Genomic DNA, 20,237 nt, shown 5'->3' with positions numbered 1-20,237 from the left:
CTCCTGATCTGCAGGGTCTGTCTTCTGCTGAAATTTTCTCCTGTCCAATAAAGGGGAGCTTAGGTTTCCCTGTACAATGAGAGCTGACAGGAGCTTTCCTTTGAGATCTGAGCTCTCTCTCCTTCCCCTGACCCCCTGTTCTTATGACTGTCACAGGTGTGAGGTCTCCAGTGCTGGGTTCAGGTTTGTGCTCCTTGGAGAGGGAGTGCAAACCTTGGTGGAGGAAGCAGAGGGAATGAGACACACAGGCGTGTACCCAGGTGACAAGCCTGCAGCAGGCTCCTTTTTGGAGAAAGGCAGGCAAAGAGGCAGAGGAGAGAAAAGGGCGAAGCAGCCCCCTTGAGAGCAGTCACCTCTGGCTGTGGGGCTGGGAGGTGCTGCTGAGGCCAGGTCAGTGCCCAGCCCCCTTGGAGGAAACGCAGTGTGTGGGAGTGATGGAGGGAGAAGGGGAAAGGGGGCAGTGTTGGGGGCCTGTTGGGGTCCTTTGCCTGCTGCCCTCTCTGGCCCCCTGCCCTGAGTGGGGGTGGCCCTGGGGCAGGGCCCTTATTGGCTGGCAGCCCTTTGTGATGGGCATGGGTGTGTGCTGGGGCAAGCCTTGATTGGCCAGCAGCCCTTTGTGATGGGCAGGGGCGTGTCCCCAAGCAGGCCCTCATTGGTCTGGGCCCTCTGTGATGTAGGCGGGCGTGTCCGGGGCAGGCCCTCATTGGCGGCAGAGCTCTGTGGCGGTGAGGGTGGCGCGCAGGAGCGGGTCCCCGCGGTCCCGCTCTGTCCTTAGGCAGGGCTGGCGCAGCAGCGCTGTCCCTGGCCCGGCGCCATGAGGAGACTCCGGGCGCTCCGAGGTGAGGGGCTGGGGCAGGGCTGGGCCAGGGCTGCAGGAGATCCCCAGCGCGAACCCCTGGTGCTCGGCACCGCTGAGCAGGGCTGGCCATTTCTGATACTGCGAGCGCTCCCCCGAACCCTGCAACTGCACCAGCTCCTCAGCAGAAAGCCTCCTCCTTGCTCCCATGCAGCTCCCTCCAGGCTCTTGTTTCACGGGCTTTCCACCCAAGGAGCTAATGGGCCCCGACCGTGACACAGATGGGAAATGGAGAAAACTGTGCAGAGCTGTTGGTCTGCTTTGCCCTGACACACAGCAGTGCAGGGGACTTGGATGCTGCCTCATGAGGAGTCAGGCCTGACGGGCCTGGTAGCTCTGAGGGCGTCCACCTTGTTTTGGTAGCAGAGGCCCCCTGGTTCCAAACCCAGCAGGCTCTGGGCGTTATGCTCGCAGGATAACCAAGGGGGGATGGGACCTCTGTGCTTTGGAGTCTAAGCTGCGGCTCAAAGCAGGACCCATGAGAGCAGGCTGCCCAGGGCCTTGTCTGGTCATGGTGTGAGCATCTCTGAGGATGGAGATCCCACAGCCTCCCTGGGTGCCTCTTCCGGTGTTTGACCACCTTCACGGAATCACAGACTGGTTGAGGTTGGAAGGGACCTCTGCAGATCATCTAGTCCAACGCCCCTGCTCAAGCAGCCTCACCTAGAGCACCTGGCCCAGGATTGTGTCCAGACAGCTTTTGAATATCTCCAAGGATGGAGACTCCATAACCTCTCTGGGCAACCTGTTCCGGTGCTTGGTTACCCTCGCAGTAAAGAATTTTTTCCTCGTGTTCGGACGGAGCTTCCTGTGTTTCAGTTGGTGCCTGTTGCCTCTGGTCCTGTCCCCAGGCACCACTGAGAAGAGTCTGGCCCCATCTTCCTTGCACCCTCCCTTCAGATACTGATACACATGGATAAGATCCGCTGCTCAGTCTTCTCTTCTCCAGGCTGGACAGGCCCAGCTCTGTCAGTCTCTTCTCATAGGAGAGATGCTCCAGTCCCTTCCTCACCTTAGTAGCCCTGTGCTGGACTCTCTCCAGTAGCTCCATGTCTCTCTTGTCCTGGGGAGCCCAGAACTGGACCCAGTCCTCCAGATGTGGCCCCACCAGGGCTGAGTAGGGGGAGGATGCCCTCCCTTGACCCGCTGGCAATGCTCTTCCTAATGAGGCCCAGGATACCATGGGCCTTCTTGGCCACAAGGGCACGTTGCTGGCTCGTGGTCAGCTTGTCCACCGGGGCCATGAAAGCCTTCTCTGCAGAGCTGCTTTCCAGCAGGTCAGCCCCAAACCTTCATGGGAAATAGTGTTTCTAATAGTTAATCAGAACTGCTCATGTTCCAACTTGTTCCTGTTGCCTCTCATCCCGTCATGGTACATTTCTGATAAGAGTTTTGCTCCGTCTTCTCTGTGTCCCCCATTAGGTAGCTGCAGGCAGCAATACACTGTTCTCCCTTCCCCTTCTCCAGGCTGACCCAAGCCAGCTCTCTGAGCCTTCCCTCGCTTCTCATGTGCTCCAGTCCCCAGCCATCCTGATGACTCTCTTCTGGACTCACTCCACTATATCACAGCATTGTAGCTTATCTGTCTTTTACTGAGGAGCCTGGACTGGACCAGCATCCAGGGGTGGTCTCGCTAGTGCTGCACAGAGGGGAGGAGTCCCTGCCTTTGCCCTGCTGGCTGCCCGCCTGCTGATACAGCCCTGGCTGCAGTGTTAGTGCTGAGGGAAAGGATTTCTCTGCAGGCTGAGGAGATGTTTGCCCCGAAACAGCGCAGGCAGCTGAGGCCAGCAGAGCTGGTGATGATCCTCTGGGTCTCTCCTTGCAGGTCTCTTCACTTGTGGAGGTTGCTGGTCCCGGCCTCCCGTTCGGGAGGATGGAGGCAGGGCGGCAGAGTCCGTCCCTGCAGCCGTCCCCACCTTTGCTGAGCGAGTGGCTTCTCTGTCAAACCGCCTGCAAGACGAGGAGGTGAGGCGGGGGCGTCGCGCTGTGCTGGGCGTGGGTTTGCAGGTGCCCAGCAGGGCCCTGGTTTCCGGAGGGTGCCGCCACCCTCCTGCGACCCACGCGTGCTGCAAACGCTGCTGCTGGCGGCCACGTGAGCAAATGCTGCTGCACAGCGGCCTTTCGGGCCAAAGGGAGCGTCGGCCTGCAGGCCTGGCCGCAGCCTCTGGGGCTGAACCCCCGCAGCTCTCCAGTGCCTCTGTGCCAGTGCCCAGAGCCACCCTCTGCTTCCATCTGGGAAGTCTCACGGCACTTGGACTGCTCGCTGCACGAGGAGCCGTGATGTATCCCCAGGTGCTGGTGGCTCCTGGCTCCCAGGGATCAGTGAGTGGCTGTGAACCCAGCGGGAGCCCAGACCCCTGCCCCAGAGGCAGCACCCCCAGGACACCTGGCATCTCCCCAGACCTCCTGCTGCTGTGTCATTGCTGCGGCCTCATTTATAAATCTCTGCACCCCTCTTCATAAAACAAAGCCTCTTTATCTGCCCAAAGAACTGCAGGGAAGTGACAAGGGACTCGCAGGACCCTCTGGTATCTCTAAGCTGTTTCTCTTACTTTTGTATAAGCACAGAAGCCCCAGACCTCCTGCTGGAGGACCCTGGCTGGCGTTTCCCGTGGGGCCAGCAGCCTGCTCTGTGTGCAGGGAGCAGTGCCCTTTCTGTGAAAGTCCCGGCATTGCCTGGGAAGCCAGCTCAGGCCCTGCCTCAGTGCTGAGCCTTTCCACAAGCCCGAGAGCTTGGCCTGCCCTGGCTGCCCTCCTGCATCTGAGCAGGCAGATGCCCCGGGGACAGGGACAGCACAGGTCTCATGGGCGCGCCTCTCGCTCTCAGCCGCTCCAGGGCCTGCTGCACCAGACATTTTCTGCTCTTTGGATGTGCCTAATTGTCAGCGTCCCAAGAGACAGAGTCCATCCCCCGCTTGGCAGGCTGTCCCCTTCTCTAGCCAGCAGGACCATGGACTTCTCAGCCCATGGAAACTTTTATCCCCCAAGGAGATGTTCAGCCTAGGAGCAGGAGATCAGCAGGAGCCTCAGAAAGAGGCAAGATGCTGCTGACCCCTGTCAGTGGCCCTTCACCGCACAGCATGCCTGCAGGTCCCAGCTCCGACCGTGCCCCATGCCCTGGAGCCAGTGGCACCCCAGAGGCCTCCCTCAAGCAGTGAGGCTGCCCTGCTCCCACTGCGGGCTGGCCCTGCTCCAGGTGAAATCTCCTGCACTTTGGGAAACAAATCCCCTCCTTCCAGCCAAGTATTTGTTCTGCCGCCTTCCTCTTTTTCCTCTGGCACTGTTGTACCTGCCTCCATCTTCCCCCAGCCTCAGGAACGATGCTGTGGCCTCCCGCACAGCCCTTGCCCTGATGGACTTGCTGTGCCCTGCCTGGTTTCGGATGGGGAAGTGCCAGCGAGGTGCCCAGCGCAGCCAGGAGCTGCCCCTGGAGCCGTCTTGTCTCGGCCCTGTGGGGGCTCCCAGGCCCAAAGCCCAGGGCACTTGCTGTGGCGCTGCACCTTCCCAGGTCCCCTGCAGTTGCCTGTCTGCTGCCGGGCCATTTGCTGGGGGTTTTTGCTTGCATTTCTCTGGTTTCCCTCTTTTCCGCGGGTGCATTCTCCAGTAGTGTCCCGGGCGCAGGGCTATTTCCAGCCCTGTTCCCAGTGGCTGTCCTGAAACAATTCTGCAGCTCTTAGCAGGCTTTTCCCTCTCTGGACCTCCCAAAGGAGATGGTGATGGGTCACTGAGCTAATTTGAGGGGGGGGGGTGGCAGGCCTCACGGCACAATCTACAAATGTCACCCCAGAAGCATCCCTGCGCTAGCGGGATGAGGAGCAGAGGGAAGCGGGTGAGCAGTGTGCTGCCTGGGGCGCGAGCAAGGGCCGTGTGCCCAGCCACCGGCTCTTCCCGCTGGAACTCAACAGTGTTTGGAGGAGCCACCTGCTCCTTGGTGCAGAGACGGTGCATTTGCAGAGCGCCTGCACGGTGGAGATCTGACACCTGGGTGATGCCTTGTGCCGTGCGGGGTTTATCCTGCATCTCAGAAACACTTTCCAGGGAAGCTGCTGCCCCAACTGGTTTCTCTGCCTAGATACTGAGAAGGGAGGTGATGCGGAGACACCATTTTGCAGGCGCTACAGGGCCCATGTCCGCAGCTCTGGGGCTCCCTGGCAATAAGGAAAAGCAAGGCCAACCTGTTCCTTTCTGGGCTGCGTCCCCAGGGCGACAGAGCGGAGATCTACCGAGAGCTGGAGAGAGTCCTGCAGGGCGATGACGGCCGCGTGCAGAGCGCTGTCCTGGCCAGAGTGATTGCAGCGGCCTCGAGGGACATGAGAGTGGCGCAGGTGAGCTGCTCCTCTCTGAAGGCAGCCAGAGGCGCCTGGCTAGAGCTGGTTTTGGTAAAACGTAGGAGGGCTCTGAGGACCCGTGTCTAGCACTAAGCCCTGTCAGAGGCTCCCAGACCCCCTGTGACAGCTCCTTCCCCGCGGATGCGGCTCCGCGATAGAAAAGGCCGTATCCAGCCCCGCTGCAGAGGGAGCGCAGAGCAGGAGCAGCTGCCTGTGCCAGCGGCGCCTGCGCCCAGGGCTGGTGGCGGAGCTGGGACGTGCAGGGCCGCGATTTCTGCACCAGCAAGTGTTTCCTGGAGGCAAAGGCCTTGGGGACTCATCACTGCAGTGGATTTGGGGGGCGATACCTGGAGCTGTGCGGGGAGGTGGCCAAGGCAGGAACCGAGAGCTGGAGGCAGGAGGTCGCTGCCGGCGCCTTCAGCCTTTCTCCTGCTGAGGGAGGTTCATGGCTCTTGCCAGGGTGTGACGGAAGACGTGCGGATGGCCGCCAGCGACGTCCTGGTGGCTCTGGCCCGCTCCCACTTCGACAGCGTCATGTACGAGCTGCAGTGCTGCCTGAGGGCCCTGGGAGAGATCTCCGAGGACCTCGTGTTCATCACCTTGGGCAAGCTGGCCAGCAGCTACGGTAGGGCCCCTCGGCCTCCGGCTCGGGGCTGTGGTCTGCGGTACCCGGGAGAAGGGATCTTCCCCGATCTCCCCAAAATGTTCCATGCTGAACCGGAGGCTGCAAGGTTTCGGTTCCCCTCGCTGGCTGCCGGGGCTGGCTTTGCCCCTGCCGCCCTCCCAGGCCCCCTGAAGGGCTGCCCCGCTCCCCACTTGGGGCAGGCACCAGCACCCCATCGAGTCCCACCAAGCCGTCCCCATGCCGGGGCCTGCCCCAGCCCCTGGGGCATCTCTGGTGCCCCCCTGGCCCCCCCGGCGTGTCCCCAGGGACCCGGCAGCCTGGGGGCTCCCCCCGCCGTGCTGCCCCGGGGCTCCCCCGCGCGCTGCCCCGGCTCCCCGTGACGGCGTGCCTCTCTGTGCCTCTGCCCTGCCCTCTCCGCAGCCCTGCGGTGCGTCCCCTTCGTGGGCATGACGCTCTTCGCCCTGCGCACGATGCTGAGCCAGGTGGGGAGCAGCCGGACCCTGCGCGCCGTCTGCAGCGGTGAGTGTCGGCCCCGCGGGCAGGGGCAGGGCCGGGGCAGCCTCGGCGCCTCTGCTGCTGCGCTTTGCTCCCGGTGCGACCTGCCGGGCTCTGAGCTCTGCCCCGGCTCCCTCCCGCCTGCTGCGTGCAGGGCGGGCTGGTTTTGGGGGGTTTCGGGAGAGAGGGCGAGTGTTTGGGACGGCTGGGGCAGGGACGCAGCGAGAAGCGCAGGAGGGGAACACGGCTGGGAGGAGGAGGAGGAGGAGGTGTGATGGGGAGGAGGAGAGCAACAGCGCAGCGTTTCCATCAGGGCATCTCCGAGCACTGCGCGGCTTGTGCCTGGGGCCGGACCCGGTCTCGGATGGAGCCGCGGCGAGCGGGGGGCTGCGGCTGAGGGCAGGCTGGGGCGGCAGAGCAAGGTCCCGTCCCCGCCGCAGGCTCTGCCCTGATCCTTCTGCCCTTCTCTCGCCGCAGTCCTGGAGCAGTGGTCGAAGGCCGTGAACACCTACCTGGGCGCCTGGGAGCAATGCAGCTTCCCGCGCATGGGGCAGGCCCAGTTCTGCAGCAGCGTTTCCCCACTCTTTTGCCACGTGGTGGGGAGCTGGCTGGGCTGCGAGGAGGAGGAGGTGAGAGGGGCTGCCGTGCCGGCCCCGCGACTCCGGGGGCCTTTGGGCAGGGCCGGGGGGGCCGGGGTGGGGACGTGCCCTCTCCTCTGGAGCAAGGCCTTCTCCTCCAGGGGAGCAGGGCACTGCCTCTCCGTGGGGAGGGCAGACCGTGTCGGGGTGGAAGGACGTTGGGCCCCGCTGAAGAGCGTCTCGCTGCCCTCCCTGCAGGCCAAGCAGGCCGTCCTGGGGGCGATGGCTGCCATGATGGGCCTCCTTGTGCGCGAGGAAGAGCACCGCGAGCGCGTGTGGGAGCAGCTCCCCTGGCTCCTGGGCCAGTATCAGCAGGTCCAGGACACTTTCCGGGTGACCAAGGTGAGGCGTTATGTGGGGCACGGTGAGGCTGTGGGGTCTGTGCGTGTGCTGCGAGATGTTGGGGGTCTGTGGGGTGTCTGGAGGAGCCAGGACCCCTTGAGAAGAAAGGGGGAGAGCAGGGGAGGCTTGAGGCCTGCTGGGCTTCTCGGGCAGCGCCAGAGCAGCCCAGGTGGGGCCGAGAGGGAGCTGAGCATCCCCGGGGCCGACCTCCTCGGGAAGGGAGGCCTCGACCCCTGTCCCTGGGGTGTCGTGTGCGCGAGGGGCTCTGCTCTAATGCCCAGGCACTGTCCAGCCCCGTCTGGCGGGGAGGGGAGGTGTGAGGGGTGCGAAGTGTGGGGAAGAATCATCAGAGGGGCTCTGTGCAGAGGAGAGGCCCTCTAAGGCTGCTGCTGGGAGGGAAGGACACACGAGAAACCCCGTGCGGGAGGGTCTGGGTCTTTTCCTGGGGACTGGAGTGAAGGAGTTCATCACAGAAACGCCGGGTTTCCATTCTTAAGACGTTGCTTTAGGTGACAGTCCCGCTCTTCTTCCCGCCCCCGTTCCCTTGCAGGCTCTGAGTTATTTCCTGGAGATTTTGGGGGAAGTGCAGATCCCCATCCCCCAGGACGAGGTCCAGGCCGTCGGCACCGCTGTGCACCACCAGGTAAGGGCAGCCTGACCCCGTACCGCTTGCGCTGGGTGCAGCAGACCTGACCCACAGGGACAGGAAGGTCCTGCTGGACGGCTGGGCAGAGCGTCCTTGCAGCAGGACCTACCTTAAGGCCAGGTCTGTGCAGATATTTGGGGGTCACCTCCCATGCTGGGGTCTAGAGGCTGCTGTAGCCAAAGCCCCAGGGAGACAAGAGTGGAGGGAGCAGTTTCTTTTCAGTCCCCCCGGACCTGATGCTCTTCTCTCTAAAGCGCCCCTTGTTCCCACAGCTCAGTGATGGGAGCAAGCAGCACAGCGGGGAGCACCGGTCGGAGCTGTCCTCCTGCGTCCTGCTGCTGGGTGAGGGGAGGAGACTCCGCGTGACACCGCTGTGCCCTTGCTGCTCTCTCCCGAACCTCTGGCTAACGCAGAGCGCGACTTTTCCCTCGCAGCCCGAGTTTGCCCTGAGGACACGGTGGCCTTTCTGCGCTCGCAGCTGGGGAGTGGGAGCGAGGCCGCTCACGTGGTGTCCTTGGATCTGCTCAGAGCCCTGGTGCGCCCCACAGGTCAGTGCCACGGGGCGCAGCGAGGCCGGCCAGGGGTTTGGGCTGCCGGGCTGGGGGCAGGCACGACTGCAAGTGATGCACAAACACCCGAAACGAGCTGCAAAGTGCGTGTTCCCCAGCTGAGCTGCTGCGCGGCTGCAGGGACAGGGATGAGATGAGGCAGCTGTAAATGGCGACGCACCGGTGACGGTGCTGAACGCTCGGTGATGGGGCAGAGACATGAGCTACATGTACCCGTTGTATTTCTGGAGCACTCCGTGTTGTTAAAACAGTTGGTCCCATCACCCAGCTGTGACTGTAAATGGAGTCACTGGGGGACTCTGCTGCTTCCTCGGCCATCACAGTCTTGTCCTGGGTTTTCTGTGCTGCTCGTGTGTGAGCGAGCTAGGAGCTTTGCCAGCTCCCTGCTGAAACAAGGGCTCTGCCTGAGCGCCCGCCTCTCCCCATCTTTTCCAGCAGCAGAGAGAGGCCAGAGCCTGCCCCTGCTCGTGCAGGCGGTGCGCTGCGCGCTGGGAGACCCCAGCAGGAAGGTGAGCTGGTTGGCACGGGGCGGCACCGCGGTGGGCGGCAGAGAAAGCTTTTGCTCGGGGCAGAGCCTGGCCAGCCCCTGGCAGGGCTGCTGTTGGGGGTCGAGCCTAGAGGAGCGTTTCCCCGTGGAAATGTTGCTGCGTGGCAGTGGCTGTGGGAGCAGAGGGGCCTCCTGCACCCCCATGGTCTCCCCGCGGGGCACAGGGGCTGCATGGGTGCGAAGGCGTCTGCCCCTGGGCTTTTGAGCAGAGGGGGGTAACTGCAATGTGCTCCGTGGCAGGTGGCGAGGGCAGTTCTGCGCTTCACCAAGGAGCTGCTCAGCTGCAGCGTCCAGAGCTGCTCGGCCTGGGATCTGGTGGCCCACGTCTTCACCACGTTCAGCCAGGCCTCCGGCAGATTGGTGAGGGCAGAGCGTGACGCTTCGGCTTTGCTGTGTGCCTGGGGTGTCCTGGAAATGGGGAGCCCCCCCAGCAGGGCTGCAGTCCCCGGTGCAGAGGGCTGAGCGGCGTCCCCACCGCCGTTCCTGGGGGGATCTCGGAGGAGGCCGGGGGAGTGCTTTGGCCTCCCACCAGCATGTAACAAACCCGACTGCGGCGCTGCCTGGGCCGTGACTCCGCTGGGCCGTGCGTGCTGCCGTTTCAGCGCTGTCACTGAGTACAGCCCCGCCGCAGGGCAACCTCCTTGCATCGGCTTGGTGCCACTGCGGCATCACTTGGGCCCTGGAGGAGCTCGTAATCCCGACACCCCGACTAACGACGCTGGCGACCGCCCCAAGGAGCAGCGGGTCTCCCTGGTCGCAGCCTGTTTAGTGCTTCCTTCACCTGGGATCTGGCCCCTCCTGTGGGACTTTCTGCTCTCTCCTGCCTCCGGAGATGGGGGCTCCCAGGGGAGCATCCCAGCAGCGCTGGGTGGTTCATGCTTCACCTCCCATCTCAGGGACAGGGGCTGATGCTGGTGTTGTCCCAACTGTGTCTTGCAGGCGCAGGGAAAGCTGTCTCAAGCAGAAGCGCAGGAAGCAGCAGATCTTCAAGCCCTGTGCTTGGACATCCTGCGCTCCCTGGATGTCTCCGTCCGGGGGATGACCAAAGTAAGTCGTCCTGCGCCCTGCTGCTGCCTCCCTGCCCCACTCTCCCCAAAGTGCTCCCCGAGCAGCCCCTTAGGCGCACAAGGTGAGTGGGAATGCAGAGCGTCGTTTCCATCTCAGAGCTAAAACGAGCTCGAGCTGGCACGGAGGTGGGAGCCGCAACGTGCTGAATGGCCTCGTTCTTCCCTGCAGCTCCTGTGGCCGCGGCTCCTGCAGTACGTGGTGCCAGCCCAGTACACCGGCACATTGGTGCCGCTCTGCCGGTGCCTGCGAGAGCTGGCCGAGAGCCGGGGGAGAGCAGGGGGCGAGGACGGAGAGGAGGAGCCCGATGTTGTGGCCTCCCGGGAGCGAGGTAGGAAGCCGAAACTCTCGCCGTGTGCCGTGTCGGGCTGTGCCAGGGCCAGGGCAGGGTATGGTGGGTCGTGCCGCTCTCACCGGCCTTTCTGTCTCCTCACAGCCAAGCTGCCAAGGCCGCAGGCCCTGCTGGCTCGCCTGCTGGTGAGTAGGGGCCCTGGGGAAAGCGCTTTCGGGGGCTGGAGGTGACGGGAGAGGTCGGGGCAGAGCTGCGTCGCAGGCCGGGGCCGGCAGCCTGCGGGGAGGAAGAGGCGTGCAAGAGCGAGTCGGAGCCTCCCCGGCCCCGCGGGACCCTGCTGCTGCACGGGGGAGAAGCCAGCGGCACCGGGGAGAAGCTCCCGGCTCGGCCGGGGCCAGGCAACCGCCCTCCCTGCGGGGAGAAGCTGCGGCTCCTCCGGCCGCCCCGAGCCCAGGTCTCGCCTGCCCTCTCCCAGGTGGTTGCGGCGGCTCCTCACGCCGGTGGCGGCTGCGGCGTCGCTGCCCTGCGGCTGCTGCAGGCCCTGTCCGCAGAGATCCACGGCGCCGTGGTGATGGTGTGGGCCGTGAAGATCCCCTTCCTGCTGCAGTGCCTGGAAGGTAACGTGCCGTCGGGGAGGAGGCGGCTGGAGAGGCCGAAGGGGAGGCAGGAAAAGGCAGCGTCCAGGCGTGAGGGAGGGGAATTGGCCCTGGGTTTCTCAGCGCCGGCTCTGCAGCCGTTGCCCTTCCAGGGAGCAGCGCTGACGCCCAGGAGCAGTTTATCTGGGGGACGGGGCCTTTCTTGCCCGTCACTGCCAGGAGCAGGTGTTGCAGCACCCCGGCGTCCTCGCTGGGTGGGTGTTTGGGAGGGCTGGACTCGGCGCTCCTGGGGGTGGGTGAAACGTGTCCTGGTGCAAATGTGTGTGCGTGGTCCGAGCCCTCGTGTGAGGGCCTGGTTTGCTCTGGGAGCTGCAGTCGAGCGATGGGGACTGGGAGCGGCGGGTGTGTGGCTGAGCTGAGTCCGTGCCCCTGTCCCCCGTCCCCAGGGTCCGTCAGGTGTCCTGGGCCTGGCCAAGAGTTTGGCATCAGGGCTTGAGCCTCGCGGCTTGGGCCCCTTCTGGTGTGGGAGCCAGAGGGTGTTTGAGTGCCAAGGAGCCCCCGGGCTCTTCTGTGGCGCTAAGTAACACGGAGGGTTTTCTTGCTCCGGCTTTGTAGGGCAAAGCGAGAGCTGCCTGGACTCTGCCGAGTGGGAGCAGCTCCTGCTTAAGGTACAGCACTGCTGCGAGGGCAGCAACTACCGGTGGGAAAGGGGGGGAAGGTGTGGGTGGAAAGGTAACCAGGAGCAGGGGAGCCCTGAGCAGGGAAATGCCAGTTTTGTTCAGAAAACAGGAAACACGGGAAAGACCCCCTGCAAAGGCCCTGAGGATTTTGTTTTGCAAACAGCTGTGGATCACAGAGGGTCATGTCGTGTTGCGCCGTGTCCCGTCGTTGCACATTGTGACCTGCTCTGCGGGGGCTTTGCCTCAACTTGTGTTTCCCCTAGTTCCTGAGGACGTCTCTGGAGACGATCGAGAGCCAGGCCTGGACCATGGGCCTGAGCTTTGAGCTCAGCCAGCAGACGGGCAGCTACCCCCGGCTGTCCCGGAAGCAGGTGGGTCCCTGCCGAGGCCTCGTTTCTGCGGGAGCCGAGCTGGACGGCCGGGCGCCGCGGCCAGCTCAGCCGTGCCTGGTGCGGGCTGGTGCGTCGCAGCCCGGCTCTGTGCCGCCAGGCTGTGCGTGACCACGTCTGGGGCGGCCGCTTGTCTTTCAGGCCTTCCTGTATAAAGCTGTCGGGGTGTCCCTGGCAGCGTGTCAGCATGTCCCCTATGTCCGCGGGGAAATGAAGAAGTATCTCTCAAGGACAAATTACTTGGAGGCGTCTGAGAGACAGGTGAGTTTCCTCTTCTCCCCTTGCTTTCCCTGGAGCCCCTCGGTATTTCCAGGGGAGCGGTGATCTCTCCGAGCAGAGCGCTGCAGGCTCTTCTCATTTCCTTGTCGCTGCTGTTTCCGTCGGACGATATCGCGAGTGTCGCTCGGAGCTTGCCGTGGCTGAGTGTCGGCCAGAGGCCGCCTCACCCTTTCTCTTGTGTTGCAGGCAATGATTTCTGTTTTGGCCGGCTCTGCCGAGAGCCACTTCCACCTTGCCTTGGAGGTGGTGCAGGAGTTTGGGGCGTCCATGGAGGAAAGACCAGTGTCTGGGGCTTTCAAACGCCTGAAGGTAAAGGATGCCGGGTGTCTTGGCTCGTTTTTTCCTCTGCTTTATTTTCACTTGTAAACCAGTAGCAGCCCAGGGGTGGCTGCTGCGTGGAAAGCGGGGCAGCTCCTTCGCCGGGAGGCAGCGGGAGCTGGGGCCCGACGGAGGCGCCGGGCTGACGTCTCGCGGCTTCTCCCACGGCGCAGGAATACCACCAGGGGAAGAGAGCGGGGAGGCACATGGCCCTCGTGCTGGCCTACGGCCAGATCGCGCTCTGCGCCCCCCCGGAGCAGCTCCTGGCCCGCGTGGAGAGCGACGTCGTGGGGCGCATCCTGCAGCACTACCGTGCCAGCTGCCAGGTGGGTGCACGGGCGCAGGGCCGGCCACACAGACCTGGGTCTTCCCTGAAGCTCCTGCGAGCGCCGACTCCCCCCAGCGCCCCAGGGGCGGTTGTGGCCCGCCTGCGCTGGCGGAGGGGGACTCGGCAGCCCTGGTTCGTCCCTGCTGCCCTGCGGGGTCTGCGCGCTCCGGGGCCGTTGCTGCGTGTCCTGTGTCTGTGCGCCTTGGTTCACTGCCTCTCACTCCACCGCCTTTCCCCTTCCAGGTGCTGGGCTTCTCCTTCTCCACCAAGGTAAGTCCTGCCCCCCGGGGCCTTGCTCGCTGCCCTTCCCGCACCCCTTTCCCATTGCAGGTGTGCCGGACTCGCCCTCCCGCTCCCCAGGCCGGGGGCCGGGGGTCTCCTTGCGGTAGGTAGCCGGGAAAGCTCATGCCTTCGCGGGGGGAGCTTCTTCCCGGGAGGGGAGAGGAGGTTTCCTTCCTGCAACCCGTGTGCCGGGCCGAGGCTCTGGGCAGACGCAGTCACCCTTGTGCGCTGTGCTCTGGGGCTGGACTGCCCGCCGTGTTCCTCGTTGAGCCCTCGGCGCTGTGAGGAGTTCCTCACCGGTGCCGCCGTGTTTCTCTGTGCCGGGATGCAGGACATGCAGCTCAAGCTGGCGCTGATCCGGAGCGTCACCGAGGTCAGCCGGGCCGTGCAGGTGGCGGGGGGCTCCCGCGGCGTGGAGCTCTGCCACAAACGGGAGCTGCTGGACACCCTGCTGGTGAGTGCCGGGGCCGGGACGGTGCCGCCGGGGAGGTTGGGGCCGAGCCCCGAGGCCGGTCGCCCCGAGGCGCGATGCTCTGCCTTGGCCGCGCGCAACCTCTGGAGCGCCCTGAGCCTGGTCCCGGCGGGAGGGCTCTCGGCGGCTGCCCGCTGCCCACTGTGCGCGTGTCTCTGTGACCTGCAGGGCTTCGTGCAGGGGGAGCCCCGGGATCGCCTGGCGTCCCCCGTGCGCCAGGAAGCGTTTGTGGCCGTGGGGCACTTGAGGTAGGGTCTTTGCGCCGGGGCTGCGGGGGGGTGTCATCTGAGCCGCTGCTCTGGGCAGTGGTAGTGAGACTCGTGTGTGTTTCCCTCTTTCTCTGCCAGCAAACTGAAGCCATCGCTGAGCCGGGAGGAAAACCGCGACCTCCTGGATCAGTGTGTGCAGAGCGTGATGCCCCTGCCTGCCCTGGAGCCGGCAGAAGAGGAGGGGGCGACAGCGGCAGACGCTCTGCACGTGCAGGTACCTGCCGGCCCTTCTCTGCCGGCCTCTCCGGGGATCCCCCAGCAGCACGCGCTGCGCTCTGCCCCCTCCGGCCGAGCTGGGCGTCTCCGAGTGCGGCCCAACGCCCGTGCTTCTCCCCGCTCTCAGGGTCTGCACGCGCGGACCATGGGGGCTCTCGGCGAGCTGGTGACGGCCCTGCTGGAGGAAGACCTCAGCTCGGACTGGCTCGCGGAGATGCTGCATGTGAGTGTCCGTGGGGGGACGGGGAAGGCATCACCAGTGCCGGGTGCGTGGGGAGAGCTGGGCTGTGGAGGCGGCAGGGTCAGCGCGAGGTGTCCGTGGGGCACGTCTGCGCCAGATGTCCTCCATGAGTGGCTGATGGGGACGCAAGAGGCTGCGCTGCCAGCTGCTGAAGCGCCAGCTCCTCGGCGGGACTCTGGGCGGGAGGGAGGCGTTTGGGGTGGCGGTGGGCAGGCCGGGATGGCCAGGGGGACTGTTGTGAGCCAGGTGTGCTCTTCCGCAGGTGCTGGAGTACTGGCTCACCTCGGCCAAGGAGTGGGAGCGGGAGAGGGCCCTGCAGGCCTGCGCCCAGCTGCTGGGTGCTTACGAGGAGCGATTTGAGCTCACGGTGAGAAGGGACCCGCCGTGTGCCATGTCCCCCCTCCCCACTGGCTGCGGGCCCAGCTGGGAACTCTGCCCCACGCCGGGCGCTGGGTTTTGGGTCTCCTGGGCTGTGGGGCTGCACCGCTGCCTGCCCCGATGCCCTGCCACGGCTCGGGCGCCAGCACAGCCGGGAGAGGGAGATCGGCCGCCAGGGCTGCCTGCGACCCTCTCGTCGGCCTTGTGTTTCCCCAGGGAGAAACCTCTTTTGGGCTCTTTGGCTCCATGGTGGGACTGCTGGCGCCTTTCACCTGCGACTCGCTGGCCACGTCCCGCCAGCGGGCAGGGGCCTGCCTCGGCCACCTCCTCCGCATACAAGGTGAGGGCAGCCCCCTCCCGGCCTCAGCCGGCCCCCCGCGCCCCACGACTGCGCGGGGCCGGGCTCCGTTCTTCCTTCCTCTCTCGGCCCCTGGGCCAGAGGTGGGTCTCCGTCGCCATCGCCGCCCTTTTCTCCTGGTGCTCCCTGCAGGCAAGACGCTGGAGACGGGGGCCGAGGAGGACGAGGTGCAGCCTTTGTGCCAGCGCCTGAGCGCCCCAGACGCCGAGGCTCTGCTCCAGGCTTCCTCCAGACTCAGAAAGGTACCTGGCCCCACAGCGCGGGGGGAGCCGGTGCCCGGGCTCCCGTGCAGCTCCCTGCTTCGCTGCTGGGGCCCCGCTGCGTTTTGGGAGAGCCGCCACAACGGGCGCCCGGGGTTAGGGAGCAGCAAGCGGCTGTCGAGCGGCACAGAGCACGGCAGGCCCTGCCTGCACAGCTGCCCTGTAAAGCCCTGGCACCCTGCAGGCCTAGCGAACTGCCCCGCTGACCGCGCGCTCGAGTTTCCTCTCCTTTGTGAAGGGCCGGAGCAGACCTGTGACGTGGTCTCTCCCGTTTCTGATGTCTCCCCAGATCGTCTGCAAACACATCCCGCCAGCGCAGGCCACGGACTTCCTCTCTGCCGCCCTGGACGGGATGCTGTTGGCCAGGTCCGCGTGTGCTCAGGCAGCGGGCGAGTGGCTGCTCACCTTCCTGGAGACGTGCGGGGGACAGCTATTCACGGAGGTGAGAGACGCCTTTTCCCGGGGGCTCGGGCCTTCCCGCCTCTGCTGTTGCCGGGCACCTCGTGCAGGTGCCAGGGGCCAAAGCGCCGACCCTGGTGCGCAGCGCTGAGGGCTCTGTCGAATCCGAGTGCCGGCCGCCTCATCCCGGGGTTGTTCTTCGTCCGGTGACACTGACCCTGGCTGGGCCAAACCCCGGTGGCTCCCACGACGGAGGCAGTTAGAGCTGAGGCACCCAAAGTGCCCAGTTGCTCCCCGGTTCTCGGGCACGATGCTCAGCCCTCCCAGCCCGAGGAGCCCGGGGTGGCTCCTCGGTGTCGCCCTCGGTGGGCAGCAGAGATGTGTCCCCATGGTGGTCCAGCGTCCCCCCACAGCTGCGCAGAGCCTTCGGGCTTTAGGGCTGGGTCCTGAGAAATGGTCGGGGAGCAGGAATTGCTCATGGGCCGAGTGGCGGTGCCTGGGCCGTGCGGGAGGAGAAAGAGAGGATGGAGACGACGGCTCTTGTGGTCTGCGTTCAGGTGCCAGAAATCCTGAGCATCATTTACATCCGGATGCCGACCATGCAGCAGGACACCCTCCGACATTTCCTCTTGGAGGCGGTGTCCGTGCTCACCCTCTACCACCCCGGGGCCGTCATCGACAGCCTGCTGCAGAAGCAGCTGCCCATGGACAGGTACGTGCACTGCCCCGGCCCCACGGGCAGGCAGGAGCCACCGCTGACGGGGCGAGGAGGAGCCAGCGGAGAAGCCGGTCCTGCTGCTCCGGGGGCAGAAAGCCTGAGCGCGGCAAGAGCCGTCTTGGAGGCCAGGAGAGCGTTTGGCCCCTGCCGAGGGCGTCACAGGTACCAGAGCCCACGGGCTCACGGGGGAACTTCTGCTCCCTTGCAGTGACACCGAGGAGCTGTGGAGGGTCCTGGGGGGGAAATTCTTTGTGGACCACTTCCTGTGGGTCTTGATGGAAAAACTGAAGAACTCAGGAAGCGACCAGCCCAGGACCAGCTCTGCCAAGCCTGAGGCAGACGAGGAGGAGGCTGCGCTGGAGCCTCTCAAGGTACGTGCACCGGCTTCGTACCTGACTTCCCAAATCACCCTTCAGCCTGAGGGAGCTCCGTGCATGCTGCGAACCTCCCTGAGCCCCCCGGGCTGGTGCCGTGCTGGGCCCTTGGCAGCGCTGGCAGCCGAGAGCATTTGCTGCTGCCAGGCTGCAGGGGAGTAAACTGCAGGCAGTGAAGGTCCCCGAGGTGGGCAGGGCACAGGTGGGAAAAGGCCTTGTTTTCACAGGCGGCTTTTGGTTGCATTTCTCTGCAGATGACCCGGGCCATCTCTGTGGTGGTGTCAGCGCTGCAGAGCCCGGAGGCTGTGCAGCGCCTGCTCCCGGAGCTGCTGCCGGTGCTGCTGAAGCAGATCAGCGCCACAGTGGGCAAGGAGATGCCATCTTCCCCACTCAGCACCCGGGGAAAGCTGTTCCTGAAGGGCCACACGAGCAATGACAATCCTTGCAGGTAGGAGCCAGGGGACGGAGACGCAGGGGCTGGGCTTGGGTCCCCGTCACTTTGATTCCCAGGGGGGAAGGTGCCCCAGGGAGACTTGTTTTTTCCCCTGGGCTCTATTTATTTTGGTTTGGGTTTGTCTGGTTGTAGTTCTTGTTTTATGAGTGTTGGTGTGCTGGTTCGTTTGGTCTCTGTTGGCGTGTTTGTGAGCCGACGGTCCCTAGGGTCCCTAGGCCAGGTTTCTTAGAGCTTGTCAGGCTTCAGGGTTGTGAGATGTCATTTCAGGGGTGTTTGCAGCTCCCTCGGTGAGGCTGAGCAGGAGTGAGGGAAGGCCTCGCCGGCGGCAGCGTTTCCTTAGCCTGTTGCCGTGACTGAGGCCTCGCTGCTCTCTTCTCGCCCAGGCTTTCCCTGGAGACCCTGGAGGTGGTGCTGCGCACGTGCCTCGATGGGAAATGGCTGTGGCTGCTGCGGAAGCAGGGCGCCTGGGCTGCCCTGGAAGACCCCCGGGCTCACCACGACGGCGTCTGCCTGCTGACCGGGTGAGAGCCCGAGGAGGCGCCTCGCTGCTCCGGGGTGGCCGCGACCCAGGAGGGGCTGGTGGGACCCTTCCCCTTGGCTCGGGCGTCTTGGAGGTGCCGAGCAGAGCCCGCGTGGGAGCGGGGGGATCTCGGGGGCCCGAGGCTGGGTGCCGCCCTGTGTAACCGCACGTCGCCTGCCTGTGCTCTGCGTGCAGGGTGCTGCTCCGCGCCGGGACCATCTCGCTGCCCCTGGTGCTGGTGCTGACCCAGTGGCTGGACGCCCCCTCGGCCAACCTGCGGGTCATGGCCGCGGCTTTCTTTGCGGAGGTGAGGGAGAAGGTGGGAGAGGGAGGTTTAGGAGGGCTTTTCTCAGGATGCCAGCAAGAAGGTGCCGGCAGAAGGTGTCACATTCCTGGTGGGAGCAGATCCCCCCTCGTAGCAGGTCTCTCAGGAGCTGCCCTTCCCTGGCCCCTGCCAGCCCCCCACCCACCCATGAGCACCCCCGGGCACAGGGCAGCACTGCCCTCAGCCTGGCCAAAGCCGCAGCCTGGGCTGGGCCCCAAGGAAAGCTGCCGGGCATGGGGGCAGTCAGCTGGGGCTGGTGGGGCTTCCTCGTGCGGAGCCCGGGGCGGCTGCTGTTCCCGGGCCTGGTCTGCATCCGTCTCCGGGTGCCGACGGCCGGGTTGCTGTGCTGCAGCTGATGAAGGAGCCGGCGCTGCAGGAGTGGAGGTGCCTTCAGCCCATCGCGAGGGTCTTGCTGGAGAAGCTGCAGGACTCGAGCAGCACTGTGCGGCAGATGGCAGCGCGCGGCCTGGGCAACCTGGTCAGCGGAGCGCCGGAGAAGGTGAGAGGGGCTTTGCTCCGCACGAAAAGTAGCCCCTGCGCGACCGGAGAAATGCCGGTGGGGAGCTGCGGGGGGATTAGAGAGTGGGCAGAGCAGCAGAGGCAGCTGCGAGTCTTTGCCCCGAGGGCGCTCTGTTCTGGGGCATCAGCCGGGCTGCAGAGGGGACTGAGGTGCCGACGGGCCCCTCGGGCTGCGATGTGCTCGGGGGCTGCTTCTGAAAGCTTCAGCCCCTGGAGGCGACGGGGAAGAGGAGCGGTTAGAGGCAGGACTAGCGGGAGGCTCACGTGTGTGTCACGCTTGGCAGCTGCGAAAGCACAAGGGAGCCGTGCTGGAGGCGCTGCGGAGGGGCCTGGAGGACACGGCCGCAGCGGAGGTGGTGGCAGAGAGCCTGCTGGCGCTGGCAAAGGTGGTGACGGAGCTGAAGGGGAAGGCTGTGGGCTCCACCTTCAGAGACATCGCCAGGGCCACAAAGGGGTTCTTCGATGCTGTGAGTGAGCGGTGGTGTCTGACGCCTGCTCGAAGGGTCCCTCGCGGGCTCATCCGAGAGGGGCGGCGTGGGCAGGGGCCGCTGCGGATCGGGAGGGTTCAGGGAAGACGCTTCTCTCTGGGGCGGGCGGAGGAGCTGCTGTTTGTGACCCCTGTGGGGGTCCTTTCTCCGGGCATTGTGCTCAACCGGCAGCGTCCGGGTGTTGCAGAAACAGCTGTACGCGGCGTCCCAGTCGCCCACCAGAGGGCTGGGGTTTCTGGGTTGCAGGAGCAGGCGTCGCTGCGCTCGGCGGCCTTCACCCTGTACGGGGTGCTGGCCGCCTCTGCCACGAGGAGGTGGAGGTCTTTCTTCAGAGAGGAGCTGGGAAGCACGTGGGCCAGCCTCGTCCTGCATCTCCGGGACCCCGACCCGGGAGCCTCCATGGTAAGAGCCCCGGGGGGAAGCAAGAAGCGAAGCCAGGCAGCAGCCGCAGGGCCGTTGCTGCCGTTGCCGCCTGCTCGGCAGCTGCAGGGTCTCTGCAGAGCCTCCCCGAAAGCGTCCCCGCGCAGTCGCCCCTGCGCTGCCCAGGGTAGCGACTCCAGCACCCCGGCTCACCTCTCTTTGGCAGGCGTGCCAGGGCGCCCTGCGGCTGTGCGCCCCGTTTTTGGGGCTGCGGAGGGTGCGGCAGGGCCTCGCCGTCAACACCCGGCTGAGCGCGGCCGAGCTGCTGGGTGACATCTGCAGCCAGCTGGTGAGGAGCTGCGCGCCCGGGCGTGATGGGGCTGCGGGGCCCTCGCCGGCCCCGGGAGAGGGAGGGAGCGGGCGACACGCCGAGGGCGGCGGGGTCGTTTTGCGGCCGAGGAGGACAGCGTGTCCCGCGTCCCCCAGGCCCAGGAGAGCCCCAAGCACCAGGAGATGCTGTACGTCGCCGCCAGGCGCTGCTTCCTGGGGAGCTGCGGGGAGCTGCAGGTTGCGGCCCTCGAGGTCACCGGTGAGTCGGAGCGGGCGCTCTC

At 65.4% G+C, this 20,237-nt stretch overlaps 2 protein-coding genes and 1 long non-coding RNA gene across 3 annotated transcripts; all 3 read left to right on the top strand.

Moving 5' to 3' along the window:
• The first annotated feature begins 5,151 nt into the window (after nucleotides 1-5,151).
• Nucleotides 5,152-12,540, top strand: LOC135326564 (maestro heat-like repeat-containing protein family member 2B). Its single transcript, XM_064504379.1, has 18 exons — nucleotides 5,152-5,181; nucleotides 5,644-5,809; nucleotides 6,230-6,328; nucleotides 6,782-6,933; nucleotides 7,141-7,284; nucleotides 7,835-7,927; nucleotides 8,203-8,272; nucleotides 8,365-8,478; nucleotides 8,938-9,005; nucleotides 9,287-9,406; nucleotides 9,986-10,093; nucleotides 10,283-10,442; nucleotides 10,548-10,588; nucleotides 10,879-11,020; nucleotides 11,615-11,667; nucleotides 11,943-12,050; nucleotides 12,210-12,329; nucleotides 12,382-12,540. Exons 1-18 carry the CDS (start codon nucleotides 5,167-5,169, stop codon nucleotides 12,538-12,540), a joined length of 1,932 nt encoding a protein of 643 aa, XP_064360449.1. The 5' UTR covers nucleotides 5,152-5,166.
• Nucleotides 12,541-14,201: 1,661 nt separating this feature from the next.
• On the top strand, nucleotides 14,202-14,803 carry LOC135326552 (uncharacterized). Its single transcript, XR_010386903.1, has 3 exons — nucleotides 14,202-14,230; nucleotides 14,360-14,455; nucleotides 14,736-14,803. It is a non-coding gene; the product is annotated as an uncharacterized LOC135326552 (long non-coding RNA).
• Nucleotides 14,804-15,095: 292 nt separating this feature from the next.
• On the top strand, nucleotides 15,096-16,515 carry LOC135326563 (maestro heat-like repeat-containing protein family member 2B; the record flags this gene model as incomplete). Its single annotated transcript, XM_064504378.1, has 4 exons — nucleotides 15,096-15,191; nucleotides 15,342-15,451; nucleotides 15,759-15,911; nucleotides 16,426-16,515. Coding segments are annotated over exons 1-4 (447 nt in total), but the record flags the coding sequence as incomplete, so codon positions are not given.
• Nucleotides 16,516-20,237: the final 3,722 nt, after the last annotated feature.

Source organism: Dromaius novaehollandiae, unplaced genomic scaffold (genome assembly GCF_036370855.1).
Source record: "Dromaius novaehollandiae isolate bDroNov1 unplaced genomic scaffold, bDroNov1.hap1 HAP1_SCAFFOLD_36, whole genome shotgun sequence".
Lineage (NCBI taxonomy): Eukaryota > Metazoa > Chordata > Aves > Casuariiformes > Dromaiidae > Dromaius > Dromaius novaehollandiae.
The sequence above is the reverse complement of the archived record's forward strand: the minus strand, read 5'-3'. Positions and strand labels throughout refer to the sequence as shown.